The 16,625-nt window shown below is 35.9% G+C and overlaps 1 protein-coding gene across 1 annotated transcript; it reads right to left on the reverse strand.

The window, feature by feature from the left end:
• Positions 1–14,825: 14,825 nt before the first annotated feature.
• LOC107799482 (basic blue protein-like) lies at positions 14,826–16,286 on the reverse strand. Its single transcript, XM_016622610.2, has 2 exons — positions 16,035–16,286; positions 14,826–15,186 (listed from the first exon to the last, which is right to left on the reverse strand). Exons 1-2 carry the CDS (start codon positions 16,198–16,200, stop codon positions 14,984–14,986), a joined length of 369 nt encoding a protein of 122 aa, XP_016478096.1. The 5' UTR covers positions 16,201–16,286; the 3' UTR covers positions 14,826–14,983.
• Between the last annotated feature and the right edge of the window lie 339 nt (positions 16,287–16,625).

The following is a 16,625-nucleotide window of genomic DNA, read 5'->3' on the forward strand; positions in this document are numbered from 1 at the left end:
ATAATAATAATAAAAGTAAACAAAACAAAAGGTAACAAGTTAGTGGGGATCCTAAAATGTTTGTACTATTTAAACACATAGTGCGAGATATAAACTCGTATCCTAATTTGGGAGCCTCGTTGTGCCTGAGGTAGGCCTAGCGACAAACAAATTTGGAGAACTTCAAATGCCAATAAATGCTTCCTCTCATAATATAAAAGCAGATGAATCCAAAAATGACACTAACAACAACAACAACAACAACAACAACAACAACAACAACAACAATAACAACCCAGTATAATCCCACTTAGTGGGGTCTGAGAAGGGTAGTATGTACGCAGACCTTACCCCTACCCTGGGGTAGAGAGGCTGTTTCCAATTAGACCCACGACATCTTTCTCTCCAAGAACATCCCACCTTGCTCTTGGGGAGACTCGAACTCACAACCTCTTGGTTGGAAGTGGAGGTTGCTTACCATCAGAGCAACCCCTCTTGTCCAAAAAAAAAACAAGTCACTACTTGCACTTGGCCTTATTACATTTTAAGGAAAGCAAGTAAATCTAATCTATTTGGTCTCAGAAGAACCTTCCCCAGATTCAATCTTCCAGACTCCATCAAACAGATCACCCAGCTCGCGCAGTCCCAGCAGCAACTCGGCTTGGGCCAGATGTCCTCCCTCGGTCCCTTTAGCGTTCTGACAGTTTTCAATCTTTTTATGACTTTGTCCTCTAGCTCCACCATTCCTCCCTCCAGGTATTTCAGTTTTATGTTGGAAGTGACTACCATCTCTTTCCATTCCTCGATCAACCTCGCATTTCTCTCATGTATCTCCCGATGCTGATTCTCAGAGTCGTGGACTCTCTTGCGCAGCCTGTTGTATTTGACTTGGGCTTCAGCTTCCTCGTCTATGATTCTATTCCCTCGACCAGTCCCTGGTGTCACCATTCCTTTCAGATTTTACTCCAACCATACAGGGTAGAGAGGCTCGCACCCCGCGTGATATCTGTCTGGCTCAATAGTGCTTTTCTCCACAATAATTTTGTAGTACCACATGTGCTGAGCTTGGAACTTGTAAGGTATGTCATCGTCTTGGTAATCTTCCCTAAAATGACTCATCTTGACGACCCTTGGTACATCCTGCTTTCTACCTGCTTGCCTCATAACTCGCATAGGGACATATGGATATATCCCTCTCAACCCGATCAACACCAAATGCGGAGCATCCTTGGACCTGATAATGAACTCATTCGTTGGAAACCATTCAACCATCCACTGCACATGTTCCTCGGTTAGATTGTCGAAGAACTCTACCCATTCGCTGGCACTTTCCGGCTAAGCAAATCTGTCTGGAATGTAGGTCATCTGCTTAGGGTGATGGAAAGCAATGTGGTCGTTCCAAGCCCTTTGCGGAAATTCTTGGCGGTAGCAACCCTTTTGGAGATGCTCCAACAACCATAATTGCAATAATAAATTGCAGCCCTCAAAATGTTGGACCCCTCTTTGACAGCGTTCCGGGGGCCTATAGATATCAGCTATGATCATGGGGACTATGGTATATGTCTGTCCATTAATCCCCTCCATCAGAGTTTTGGTGACCATGGCCAACTTGGTGTGGATTCTTCCCTTTTTCATTGGGAACACTATCATTCCTAGAAAGCACACGATGAAGGCAAACACCCTGCAGTGGATGTGACCCAGTGAAGTGAGGGCAATCTCATCATGATAAGTGCGAAAAAACTTATTGTGGCCATACCTCTCATAGAGATATTCGAAAGGTATGTAGGAGTCCTTCAGGCATACTAGGTTAACATTCTTTTTCAGCCCCATCATTTTCAAAAATCCCCTTCCTGTGCAGTCTTCTGGTACCAAAAGCCCGGGACTGTCCCAAGTCAACCCTGTAAGTCCTCTTATTTCCTCTAGGAGTGGTGCCATTTCCATGTCGCCAAAACGGAACACGACTCTTTCACTATCCCAGAATAGGGTAGCAGCCTCGATCAGTTTCTTGTTTGGTTCAATGTCTAGCAGGGAATGCAGGTTACCCAGGTACTTCTTTACATGCTTCTTGTCATTTGAGGAAAGATCTTCCCACCAATTTAACAACAATGGAGGGATATTGCTAACCATACCGAATCTGGGGACTTTGTGCCTCATTTTCTGCAAAATAAAAGGGTTAGGCCTTACACACACACACCCCCCCCCCACCGGAATCGACTATTTATACATTTATGATCAGTATATCGGCATTTAGTCCTCCACATTAATGCACAAAACGTGATTGCATCCGTTGGGATTATGAAAACCCCGATGGACTTTGGATAAGGCTTATCTTAAAGGATCATTATGTGAACATCATAACTAATCCAACTAGGTTTGACCATGATGCATGCACAATTTAAAGTGTTGAAGTTGGGAGCCCACCCATAGAACAGAGGCATACGTTTCAGTCTTTTCATTTCAAGTGTTGAAGTTGGGAGCCCGCCCATAGAACAGAGGCATACATTTCAGTCTTTACATTTCAAGTGTTGAAGTTGGGAGCCCGCCCATATAACAGAGGCATACATTTCAGTCTTTTCATTTCAAGTGTTGAAGTTGGGAGCCCGCCCATAGAACAGAGGCATACATTTCAGTCTTTTCATTTCAAGTGTTGAAGTTGGGAGCCCGCCCATAGAACAGAGGCATACATTTCAGTCTTTTCATTTCAAGTGTTGAAGTTGGGAGCCCGCCCATAAAACAGAGGCATACATTTCAGTCTTTTCATTTCAAGCATTGAAGTTGGGAGCCCGCCCATACAGCAGAGGAATACATTTCAAGATCAAGTCAGAGGACAATAAAACAGAAGGTTACAATAGGAATCCCCAGCAGGAAACAATAAAAATCCCCAGCACCGGGAAGCAGAAGGTTGCAACAAGAGGTCCCAGCACAAACTCAAGTGCATGTGTCAAAAAGAAGAAAAGCACCGGAAGAAATGCAAGCAGACAAGAAAGCAAGGCAACAAGAACAAATTGCAGTCTAGCCTAGCTTCTTGTTTTCTTTTAAGCACGGTGTAACAAGGAGATCGGTATGCAGTGGTAATAGCATGCAACAACAGTAACATTGCAGTCCCACGGTAGTCCCAGCTACCAAAACTTCCCGAACTACATTGACCTGATTCCTGTTTAGCCCAGGATATGTAGGAAACCTTTGAAGCAAAGGTTCGGTCAAATCTTTTTCAAAAAAAAATGCTTCACACGGAGTACTCGGATGGGCAAAAATCGCTCGCTTTATCTTTGCACGAAAACCCTTCGTGTCTTCGGGCAAAGAGGGGCAGCTGTAAGCACGTGATTTTTGCCCTATATGAGAATTACTCCCAAAAATTCAAATAAAATGATTTTTCTTGTTGTGCAATTGTGTGATATTTTTTGAATAATTATTTTTATTTGTCTGTGCACGTTTATTTGTTAAATTACTAAAAATACAAAAATATGTCGCATTTTGCATGTAGGATTTAATTCTACAATTATTAATAATTAAGTTTGTTTTACAAAAAAAAAATTACAAAAATAGGCATCGTTTGTATTTTTAGCATTTAATGTCCAAATATACAATTTTATGCTTAATTATTATTTAATTGTGCGTTAATTGTTATTGGGAGTTAAGTTGCGCTTTTATAACTTAATTTAGTTCTTAATAATAGTTTAAATATTTTTATAATTTAGTTTTAGAAAAATAAAAGAAGAAAAGAGAGCAAAAATATAAAGAAAGTCGGAATTGGGCCTCTTCTTCAAATTCAAGTCTCAAGCCCAAAAAATACCCAATCTTCCAAAACGACCCAGTCCATTTCGAACTGGGTCGACCCAATCCAAACCCAAAGACCCAACACGCCTATTATCTTGCATTTTTACAAAACAAACAAGAGAAAACCCTAAAAAAAAGAGCTAAGCATCCGCCCCCCCCTCCTATCTTCATCTTCTCCAACCTCCAAGCCCCACCTCCCATGGCTGCCCTTCCTCACGCCTCCACCACCTCAACACACACACACACACACGACATTATCCATCGTCCCATCGACTCCAACACGAGCAGCCATGGCTGCTTTCCCCCCGTTTCCCATTGTCAAAACCAAACGACCACTGGAGCAGCCTCACGTCCGCTACTGTTGCTGTGTTTTCTTCCAGTCGTTGCAGCTGCTACTGCTGTTCCTTCATCATCCATGGAGGCCCTTCTGCTTCCATCTTCAACCTCAAGTCCAAACGACCAGCTGCTACATCCATTCATCGACGACAAATGGCTCGTCGACCTCCAGCAGCCCCCGCGCGTTCAAAGAAATTATTGACTGTTTCTGCTTCATTTTCCCCCTCGCTGCATCCAAACGAACCCCATAGCTGCCTGCTTCATTTTTCTTCATCGAGTTTGAGTTCGACGAGATGCTACTGCTTCACCATAGTCCGTTGACCAGCTCCTCCGTTGCCGCAACGCTGCCAGCCCGTTGCCGCTGTTGACTTGTCTGCTGCTTCAACGACTGCCATGGCCATGCTTCGGCTCTTTCGTTGCCATGGACACAGCTAGATTGCTGCGCACGTTGTTGTTTCTGCTGTTGCTTCGTCTTCTTCGTTTCGTCAAAGTTCGAGGGTTTTTCGTTGAGTCGAGGTCCGGTACGTCAAGTTTTCTGTCCGAGTTTTCCTTCGTTCTTTGTTGTTATTGTTTCATTTCCGGTTAGTTGGTTTTTAAGTTTTATTTTTGTCCGTATTTCGTTTTGATATTTCTCGAATCTAAAATCGGTAAATGTTTGTTTCGTTCATTATTTTGTGAATTTTTCAGTTTGTTTCATGTTTGTTTTATCGTTCTTGTTTATTGTTTAGTTAAAAAGTTGTTAGTTTAATGTTGGTTAGATACAAATTGAAGTTTAATTAATTTGTTTCATGTGTTCTATGTATTTTTTCAGAAAAATTGTTAATATTGTTAAGTTCAAGTTTAAATTCATAATTGTTTCTTCTTAAGTTTTGTTTTGTTATTTGCCTAAAAGAATTTAGTGGTAATAGGGAAGTATGTTGGTTTAATCATTTGAATCCGTCGTTTTTATTTTTAGATTTAATTCATGTCTATACTTTGTTTGATTGTTCTTGAATACGAAATTAGTATAAGTTTGATTTTCTTGTTTATTGTTTATCATTTATGATTATTTCTTGAGTTTGTCTCATGATCTCGTTTAAGTTTAATATAGGAATTGTTGGTTGTAATGTTATTAGAGTTGATTTTAAGTTCAATATTATTGAATTTAGAAATCTGAATATACTTGTTTGTTGTTGTTGTTGTTGAATCTGAAAATAGGTTTGTTTGTTGCTAAAAATATTGTTTAATCAAATTTTAGTTGTTCTTTATTGTTCAATTTGTGTTCATGTGATTTGTTGTTGAAATGTTGAAGAAATCATGTTCATGTGATTTGTTGTTTGAATTTGTGTAGAAATTGGTCATATTGGTTATATTTTGGTTGAGTTTGATTAATTGATTGGCTATAGCTGATGAGGGTAGTTTGGTAAATTGTAGTACGTCTGGGGTAAAATAGTAATTGCAATAAGGTCGGAGGGGTAGTTTAGGAATTGTATATTTTGTAATTTTTTATGTTAAGCATGGGGGACAAAAAAATAATGGGGTGTAGGTGATATAGTTGTTTAATATAAATGGGGGACAAGATAAAATATAGTGGAGGGGAATATGGTAATTGTTTATGGTAGGCATGGGGGACAAAATATAATGGGGTGGGGTTGATATACTTATTTAATGTAATGGGGATGAGTGGGAAGATAATGGGTTTGGTAGGAGAAAATGTTGATTTATTAATTGATTTAAGGGTTTGGGGGATGTGATATATATAGAAGTCTTGAATCAGATTTTAAAGGAGAAGAAGAAAGAGAAGAGAGAACGAGAATAAAAAAGAGAGAATAACAGAAAGAATAAGAAGAGGAGGAGAATAAGAATAAGAAAAAAGAACACAGAGAAAGAGAGAGAATAACAGAAAGAAAAAAAACGGACAGAGAGAAAAAAAAAGGCTGAATATTTAAGAGAGAGAAAAATTCCGAAAAAATATTAAAACTTTCAAATAAAAAAAAATTAAAAACAATCGTCTGCTTTCTTTCATTGTTTTGAAATCAGCATTGATTGTTGTTGTTTCATCAAAACTTGAAGTTTTTGTTTTGGGATTATTACTCCATCGGTTTGCAAACTCTGTTCATGGGCTGTTACTGTTGCTGGACTGTTGTTGCTGTATTGTATTGTTATTACTGCTGCTGATTCTCATCTTAATTTTCTTTTGCTTCCAATATCAGGTACACAACTGACACGCTGGTTATTGTAAACTGAAACATGTAGCATGAATACGAAAATGAAGAGTTGAAGTTCCAGATTTATTTTAATTATATTCTAAATTTTATTTGTATATATAAATTGTTTAGCTTACTCTAATCAGAATCGTGTAGCTGTTTAATACATGTAGTGAAACATCGGATGATAGCTTAACGGACGAACTATCTATATATTGCTTAAAAAATAAATAAATGGTGTAGTAACTTCGTCTAGTTAATTCTCTATTGTTGGATGATTACCATGTCTCAAAAAGCACGTTAATTCATCGAATAAACCGTTTCGGAACTTGTAGGAATATTGTTTAGCTAGATACTATTGGTTAATTTCAGCATGTAAATAAATTAGGACTTTCTTCATTTTCATATTTTTTATAGACAAATTTAATAGGATAAGATGTAGGCACTTTAGGATTATCCTTTTAAAATAAATGGGATGAGCCTCGCCCAATAAAACGCACAAATTGCGGGGCCCTCGATAAATATTTAATTAAATACTTAGACTTCGGGATGGGCCGTTTAGCAAATTTTACGGCCTTCCCCAAAGTAATAAAGCGCTAGACTCTTTAGGCATGATTTTAATAATATTACATCCCTAAACTCGGGTGCGCGTTTATGCGACCCAAATCCAAATCTCAACGGAGTCAAAATGTGTCAACAACCACGGGTGCATTGATTGTGACGTTGTTCAAAACACATTTTCACGACGTTGCAATTCTATTAAAAATAATAATAATAACGGTTTAAAGTTGATAAAAGCACATAAATTATAATATGTATTAAAATCAGATACCTAGCCATTACAACACTTTAAGCGACCATGCTAGAACCACGGGATTCGGGGGTGCCTAACACCTTCCCTCGGGTCAACAAAATTCCTTATCCGGATTTCTGGTTCGCGGACTGTAATACAGAGTCATGCTTTTCCTCGATTCGGGATTAAAATTGGTGACTTGGGACACCCTAAATCTCCCAAGTGGCGACTCTGAAATAAATAAACAAATCTCGTTTCGATTGTCCTTTAATTGGAAAAACTCCTTGTACCCCCGCGGGGGCGAAAAAAGGAGGTGTGACAGTCACTGATTCCTATTGCGTGTTCCAACCCGTCCCTTCTAAATAGTCCTGGAGGGAGTTAGGACCCTATAGGTGGTTCTAGACATACCTCTTAAGGTTTTAATGGCAGAAAATCTAAGGCGTTAGTCAAAAAACATCTAGGACTTCACATAATGGGAGCAAGTAAAGGCTCATAGTTCCTCCTCAAACAAACATACAGGCTGCACGACTCAGACACAAGTAAGGTCTTTGTTAATCAAAGTCCTAAGGCAAGATTTCTAAGTGATTATGCAGAATAAACTACTTTCAGATACAGAAGTCATAACCTATTAGTTGTCTAGGGCCTCTTCTTTAAAAGCTTATTAGGAACAGAAATATTGACAAAGTAGTTTCTGGGAAATGCAAGTTTTGAAAATGCCCTAAAGCTTTCCTATATGCAGTACTGTCTATGTTAATGCAGCAACAAACAAGTTTTCAAAATAGACCCTTTTAATACCTATATGCAGGATATCTAATGAGATTAAACCATTTTGAAGGAACTAGTTTCAGGAAATATCATTGCTTAATAAGGCCATTTTTAAGAAGTAAACTAGGTGAACTAAAATCGACTTATTAGACTAATTAGGTTTTTCAGAAGTAATTACAAATGGAAATACCTATAGGCATGGTATCTAGGCGTATTACTAGTTTTAGTCAATTTGCAGTAACATATGAAAGACTTATTGAATTATAATTATGTCTTATAGGTATGGTATCTATACCTGAATTAATTTAAAACATGATGGCTAGAAGCATGGTTTCTAACATGACAAATGCAGAATTTATGAACATGGTTTCAATCTGATGGAAACGATGTTAAAAATGAAGTCCTTATAGGCATGATTTCTTTTTGATGCAGAGGAAATTAGAAGTGGAATCCTATAGGCATGATTCTCTTTTATGCAAAAGCAACCAGATTCAACAAGAAATAAAACACTATGGACATGTTTTCTAGTGAGTGAAGCAGGCAGATTTGAAAATAAATCCTAAGAGCAGGATTTGTATCCATGTTACACCATAAAGTATAAATCTACCCACCCTTTTACTAAATACCTCAAATATCTGTTTACAAATTGTTACAGGACAATAAATGAATTACATAAGTGAAATAGAAAATCAAGAAGCTATTTTATAGAGAGCCTGCAATCAATACCAAGTTTCTCAAAGCCTCCAATGGTCTTTCAAACCTCCTTTCCATAGACAAATCAAAGTCTAGGTGCGTCAAAGTTCCTTAAGGGTCTCAAGGACCCCGGGCAATACTTATACCTAGACTTAGTAGCCAAGCATTGAACCAGTGCAGTGTGGAAAGGCCAGACTCTGTATGCCAGAGTTCAGAGGGTTCTCAAGAGGATCCCAAGGTAGTATACATACTAGAAAGGGTAGAACTTATTAACTAAGAGTAAAGTGAAAGTGCAGGACCCATATTGGAAGAAGTTTATTAAGGACTGGACTTAAAAGATTGTTTTGAAAGCAATTAGTAAAGTAGTGGAGATTGTTTGAAAAGTTTAGAGTGATAAACCAAATCAGGAACTCAGGATAGGATCACACACAGAATCCAAATGGATTTAATAGTCACACAAGGGGTCAAAAGGCTTGGGGATACACATGCATTTGACTGCAAACATATAACCCTGGCAAAGGTATTTGGACTGGTTTGGACATGCCCAGTAATAGTTGGAACTGACATCATCACAAAATAATCAGGGATAATATAAACACATAGGGGGAATAGGGATTTGGGACTCATAAGAATGGTAAGCACAAAGTAGATTAAAAATAATTGTCTAGCTTGAATCACACAAGGGAACACATGAATTTAAAGAGAGGGGAGTCATACTAGCATGCCTAACTGCAAACTTCACAATAGAACCACAAGTAAAAGCAGGCTAGAAATAAAATAAACTGAAATAGGAAGAGAAACATGTTGTTGTTGTTAAGGCTTTAATTTAAACTAAGACATACCAGTGAAGGTAGAAGTAAGCAGAATGAAGGAACCAAAGAGCTCAGATGATTAGCCTTGGCTTGCAGCCGGCTAATAGTAGCCAAATAACACAAGGAAGAAGGGAGAACAGAGATTTTAAATAAGAGAGGATTTTTTGAAAGCCAAGTGTCCTTGTCTTGTTTGTGGAAGACTTAGAGTATTTATAGTTGAAAGTAGGTAGTGGAATAAGGTAAAAATCATAATAGTACACTAATTTAAGAACTCGGAATCAATAAATTAGAGAATCAAGGAAGTACTTCCTTAAGTTAAGGGAATCAAGGTCAAACGGGGAGAGTTAGTACCATATAAGGGAGGAAGAGGAATCAATGCATAATTAAATAAGGAAGGAGTCAGGGTTTAGTAGGCATAATGTAGTCAATTAGGACCAAATTCAGAAAAACCTAACTAAGGAAAGACTAAGTAAAACAAAGTAACACAGTAAATAAGGTAATAAAATCAATTAATTCAAACAGACGAGTAGAATTCTAGGGCTTCGAAAGAAAATCTTTCAGTTACCAACATTTAAGGAAAATCAGAATCAATCATGGGGAGTCATGATTCTGCATACTTCAACATATAATTAGAGACGAATGAACAGAAGTAGCAATCAAACAAGGTCAATTATATAGGCAAAAAGATACAAGAGATGAGCAAAAACAATCATATATAGGTGATATAAGTAGGCTAAAGATTCAGTAGAATATATTTGAAGCATGGTGACCATGAGAGATTAACAAGAACCAGGTAAACAGGCTAACACAGAAACGAAGTGAAGAGAATCATGCTACCACACATAGAAACAAATTAGAGAAAATCATGCTAACACACATAGAAATAAAGTAGAGGAAATCATGCTAACACACAGAAATAAGTAAAGAAAATCATGCTAACAAACAGAAACTGGTAAAGAAAATCATGCTAACACACAAAAACAAGTAAAGAAAAAGCTTTAAAAATTAGGGTTTTTAAAAGAGTTGAGTTAAAAAGTAGTAGGAACATAGAATCGGTCAAAATAAACAAGGGAAGAAGGTTTAATCATAAAGAAATCGGTCGAAATAGGTATAGAAAGAACTCCGAGAAACCCTAGTTTTCAAAGAAAGTAAAAACTGTTTAGAGTAGAAGATATTTCAGAAGAAAGCTCGTGAATAAGCAAATCATAGAAGAAAACAAGCTTAAAGCATGAAAATAACATAGATCTGAGAGATCGAGAAGAGAGTTAGGATTTCAAAAGGAAACCTAAGTAGAAATTGAAAGAACTTGTTGTAACTTCACAAATTGCAACACACACGTGTGATTTTGCCCAAAATCACACCAAAGAAGCCTTGAACAACAGAATTAAAAACCCTAGGTCCAAATCGACATGGCCCAGGACTCTTAAGGGCCTTAGAGATGATGAGCAAGGCGATGGAGTGACCATTGGAGGCTTGGGGTTTGAAAGATAGTAGCCAGAGATGACCAGAGAAGGAGGTGAGTGGAGGAGTCTAGGGTTAGGTTTGAGAGAAGAGTGGTGACGAGAGCATCTGAAGGCGGCGGATTGAAGAAATGATTAGGGTTTAGGGGGTTGGTTAGAATTAAAAGGGAAGGAAATTATTTGGACCGTTGATCTCTAATGGGTAGGTGGGCTTCGGGTTTGGGTAAGGGTAAATAGGTATGGGTTGGGTTATTGATTGTAAAATTGGGCTGGTAATTGGGGTCCGATTTGGCTATAATTGAAAGCCAAATTTGGCTATTATTTAAATAGTTAGTTTTTCCCTATTTTAATTTTAATAAATAATAAGTAATTTCTGAGAAATAATTTAATGTTCCAAAATGTTTTAGAATACATAATTGACATTTTAAAAATATGGGTACCAGTTTTATGCATATAAAATATAATTATATCTTAAAATGGGCTAACATTGCAATTATATGCAATTTAGCTTTAAAAATACTAAATGTAATTGTTAAAATACATAAAAATTACATTAGCCATATTTTGGCATAAATATAGAAATACAATAAATGAGTTATTAAAACAATAATTTTGAAAAGGAGATTTTATGGATAAAAAGGGAGAAAATAAATCAATTTAACCCCTTAAAATTATGGAAAAAATAATGAAAACCTTGTGCATGCCAATATATGCTATTTTTATATATGCTATTTTGAAGCTATTTTGCATATTTAAAATATATAGGAAAAAATTGGGTATCAACAGCGAGATGATGTTATTCCGGGACCGTCTGTTAGTTGACATTTGGATCTCGTACTTATGAGTTTACCGCTTTATCTATATTTCTGTTGTCTTTTATTATTTTTATTCGTACGCGTTTAAAGTTAATGTCTTGCCATAGCCTCGTCACTACTTCGTCAAGGTTAGGCGCGACACTTACAAAGTACATGGGGTCAATAGTACTCATACTACACGTCTGCACTTCTTGTGCAAACTTTGGTATTTGTCTCGGTGGCACGTAGAGGAGTTTTTCCGGATTCACTAGCTCAGGAGATTTGAGGTAGAGTTGCACGGCGTTCGCAGTCCTTGAAGTCAATTTCTATTATATATATTTTTTCTTAATGTTTACTTTGTTTCAAATAGTTGTAATTCCTTTAGACCATATTTGTAGTATTCTAGTTGCTCATGTACTTGTGACTCCGAATTTCTGAGATTAGTATAGACTGTGTTTTTTATGGTTTTATCATATGTATTTCAGATTTTATCAATCGTTAATTATGGTTATTTTGTTTTAAATTGATAAAGTTCGTTAATTCTATGGTTGATGTAAGCTTCCTAGCATATGGATGTTAGGCGCCATCAACACCCCATGGTAGAGATTTCGGGTCATGACAGGTCTGTAAAAAAACTCTTAAAATGGAATAGGCTCAAAATCTTAGTCCCGAGCTTCAATCTTGAACAAATTTCAACTAAAATCAAGAACCTAGTTCGGGTTTTCCCAATTTTACCTTACCAAATTCGTTCTCAAAGAGTCGCAAACTATTCCAACTGAACTAAATCTCCAGATTGAAACTTCTTGGACTATTATTAGTTAATTTCAATAGCATAGGCGCAAATTTGGGCATAATTCTTTTATACATTTTCAGATCTAGAAAGCTTCTAACTTCCTCAACCTAATTTTTTGTTTGGAAATCAAAATCTTCACTTCATAAAAAGCTTAGAGGAGGTGGCCACTAGAGTGGAGTGATGAAGAGGAGAAGACGTAGAAGAGACGAGTGAAGATTGTTTGGGTTAAACAGTGAAACTTTTATTTCAAGATATATACAATATTGGCCCCAACGGATAAAATCGTAAAATATGGGCTCTTTTATGGTTATAATGGGTCGGGTGATATACAGTGTAATTGTTCCTTTTTAATTAAAACCAAAACCTCCAGGATAAAACCCCCTTCCTCTTTCTTAGCCATAGTTGTCGGTCCTCCTTATTGTAAATATACTTTTTATTTTATAATTTGTAAATAATTTTAAGGATATCTAAGTTATATTAACAAAAAAAATACTTATCATGACTTTTCTATCAAATACATTAATTACTTATTATCATTTTTAGACTTCTATTCAAACACGTAATTACTTATTTATATAATTAGTTTTAGTACTTAAAAATATTTTTAGATGAAGAGTCTGTAAATATGCTTAGCTTAATTTCCACATAAAAAGAGAAATATGAAAGATGGAATTTAAATGATTCATTACAAATATATTTCCGTTCTTTTTTTTTTATGGATTTATTATAATGCATGTTTTACTTTAATAAAATTTTGTGGTTTCTTTTCTATTAAGATATCTATGCTTGATGAATTTTCTTCTCAAATAAAATTAAGGTTTCTTTGGAACTCTCTTTCTTCATTTCATCAGAGTATATAATAGTTCTCAATCAATGAGATACTTGGTCATTCTTTCTGTACTATTATTATAGATCATAGAAGTCTAATTTCTAGAGGTCTAAATAAATCGTCATTTTAATTTGACTCTCCATAAAGTTATGCCCATTCTACCAGTGCCCCGGTGTAGAAGATGTTGGGCTCAATCAGCCCAAAGATATACTTAATATAGTGTGATATTATTTGCTTTGGGCCAAGTTCGTACGGTTTTCTCCAAAAGGTCTCACATCATTAAGAAATTTCTACACTTTATACATAGTATAAAATTAGTCCGACTGTTAGATAAAAAGAGGAGGGTTGCACGTGGTCTATTACCACGATATACTGATCTTTATTTCCCGAGATTCATTGTGTGCCACCCACATTGTTAGATTATTATGGCAACCGAAGCCCACAACTAGTTTCTTCTTGTGTGTGCGCCGGTCCGCACCATCACTTTGCCATCTTCATACTCGTCCCGCCGAACCTGGGCTCTGATACCATTTGTTAGGCTCAACCAGACCAAAGCTACTCTTTACATAGTGTGATATTGTCCACTTTGGGTCAAGCCCGCACGGTTCCTTTAAAAAGCCTCACACTATTAAGAGATTCATATACCTTATATGTAGGTTCCCAATCTTTTCAACTACCAAAGTGAGACTTTGTTCGGACACCCAATAAAAGACTATAAGTTCTAGCATTTTATTTGTTTGATTTTGTATTCTTTTGCCCAATTCTAAGCCATAGTGTAAATTGAAGCCTTAAGACTTGTTTTTAATTAGCTTGGTCGAAATATAATTTTGACTTTGATATTGACAAACATCTCTGAGGTGTTGGAAACTAATTTGTTTATATTGAACTTCAAGAATTACTTTCAAGCCAGAAATGATCTTCATATCTTTGCTTATTTCTAATCGTTCTTTGGAGTGATTGATTTTATATATCAATTGTTACGTTATACGCAATTAGGGCTTGAGATTTATATTAGATTTCTTTCTTGATATTTTCATTGCTCGATTTGTTATTTATATTCCGCTTGTGTGTAACCTTAGTTGCCCTTGTTGTAAACGTACATCTACAAGATAAGTACAATATATGGTCTTGAAGCCCAAAAACCACTAAAGATTTGTCTACCCTACCCTAAATTACATATTCTATTGAAGAAGAATATCAAAAATCCCATGAGTTACATTAACAAAGAGATCAAAACATCGAATAATATGTATTTCTCAAAATTAAAGGGAGCAAGAGATGTTCTTCCTCGAGCTCAATTGGAAATGTGGCGAGACGCTTCTTGACAGTCAAATACTTCAAGAAGATCCACACAATTCCTTCTCTCGAGATACGCTGTTTTGGCCCTCGATAGAAGAATCAAGAAGGAGAGATCAAGAGAAACGTATTGTCCAATTTTATGTCGAATACATTCTTAGGAGGTCGACATCATCCTACATTTGAGAAATACTTTGCTCCAGTCCTCGAATTACAGAGAACAATCCGAAAATAAGAATCAAGGAAACAAATGGAATTATATTCAAAATTAACTAATAAAATTAACTTCTTATGAGAGGTACACCAATAATATAGAGTTCATCAAAGAGAAAGCTCTAGCAAATGACTAGAATATTCACGTAAATATAAACAGAACCTTACAAGTGCATAAATAAAAGAATACAAATTGACAATTTTTATAAGAAAAAGAATGCAACAATTACTTCTCAAACAATATTACAATGTGCTTCTCAAACAACGTGCAATTCTAGCTTGAGACCAGAAGAGCAGCGTGTCTGGTTTGTAGAGATGAAGTAATAAGCCCCAGAATTGTCAAGAGTAATTGATGTACGCCCACTGTTATCCTTTGTGTAAGTTTTGACACCATCACAAAGAGCATAGCTTGAAATATCTACTGAAGCCACATCTGTCAGTTTTGGGTGGTAGATGAAACCTGTCATCATTTCAGAAGCTGTTAATTTCATTCTTTCCTTTGTAAATAAAGTAACGTGAAATTAAGTCAAGTAATCTTTTATAATAGTTTAAATTAAGTTGTAGTAATAGAAAATTTCATGACAATGTTAGAAAATACTAGTAATAGTTAAATTCATATATATACCAGTGTATTAACGTACTTTCAACAACTCTCTTCTTAAGATTAGCGACAGACTTTAAAGCATATTAATTGTGAAATGAAAATAGAGACAATAGTTGTTACGATAGTGTTTAATTGGATATAGAATTTTGAAAAGAAAGATTTTTGAAAGTACTATTAGAACTTGTGATTTTAAAAATAAATCCTATAATATTTTTATAACTATAAGGGATCATTTGATTACCCGGATGAAATAGATAAGGACATCTCATGGGATTAATTAGCTATTGCACCTTCTATATGGGATAACTAATTTCATCATTTTAGTATTAGATGTTTCTCGTGCCTAATTAATACCTATAATCAAATACGGAATAAAATAATCTTGCATTTATCCCGAAATTGTTAGCCCTTATCCCCTCAACCAAACAACCCATAAAAGAGAGTATGCCATGGGTTAGGATATACTGTGGGATTAGCTAATCTCATTATTTTCATATAAAATAGTTTACGGGGACTAATTAACACCCATAACTAAACGCGAGATAAAATAATCATGTATTTTATCCTGAAATTATTATCTTTCGTCGATGATAAAATGAAACATTTAAAACTAAAGAATTATTAAAATAAATATGTGTTATTCATTCTATAACAGACTAAAAAAGAAATAGCATCCGAGAAAATAGCTGTTAAGCAATACTCACGGAGAACATCTCCAATGCGAAAGCTTTTCCCATAAGCCCAATGATGATAATCAACGCCTGGACTCCAACCCTTTCTGCCTCCAACCACGTACTCTTTGGCAAAGCTTGGCACAACAATACTCAAAATGAAGAAAATGTACACAAGTTTAATAGCAGAAATGGCCATTTTCACTAAGCTATAGCTCTTTCTATTTTCTTTCTAATAAAGGAGATTGGAGTATTAGAATAGAGATAGCAAATAGATTAAGGCAGATGTAAACATAGCATATAAGTTTGTTTTTATAGTGATGTCGAGGAATCCTAGTTGCAATATTTTAAGATAACTGTTTCATTTCAAAATGTACCTCTTCTGTTTGTTTATTGATCAACTCTCTGCACGTAAGTATACTAAATTGGCTTCAATTATGAGCGGTTTATTGCCAGCAGGATGATCACATTGAGTAGCGTGGCCATTAGCTAAGGAAGACACATGATTTTCTGGTTCTCTTTTTTCTTTATTTGTTTTCAATTTTTGTCATATGTACGGACTATGCCGATATGTTTTACACCATTACTAAATTTGAAAGATATTTTAGCAGGTCAGTTATAATT

The sequence above is a fragment of the Nicotiana tabacum genome, chromosome 18 (assembly GCF_000715075.1).
Source record: "Nicotiana tabacum cultivar K326 chromosome 18, ASM71507v2, whole genome shotgun sequence".
In the NCBI taxonomy this organism is placed as follows: domain Eukaryota; kingdom Viridiplantae; phylum Streptophyta; class Magnoliopsida; order Solanales; family Solanaceae; genus Nicotiana; species Nicotiana tabacum.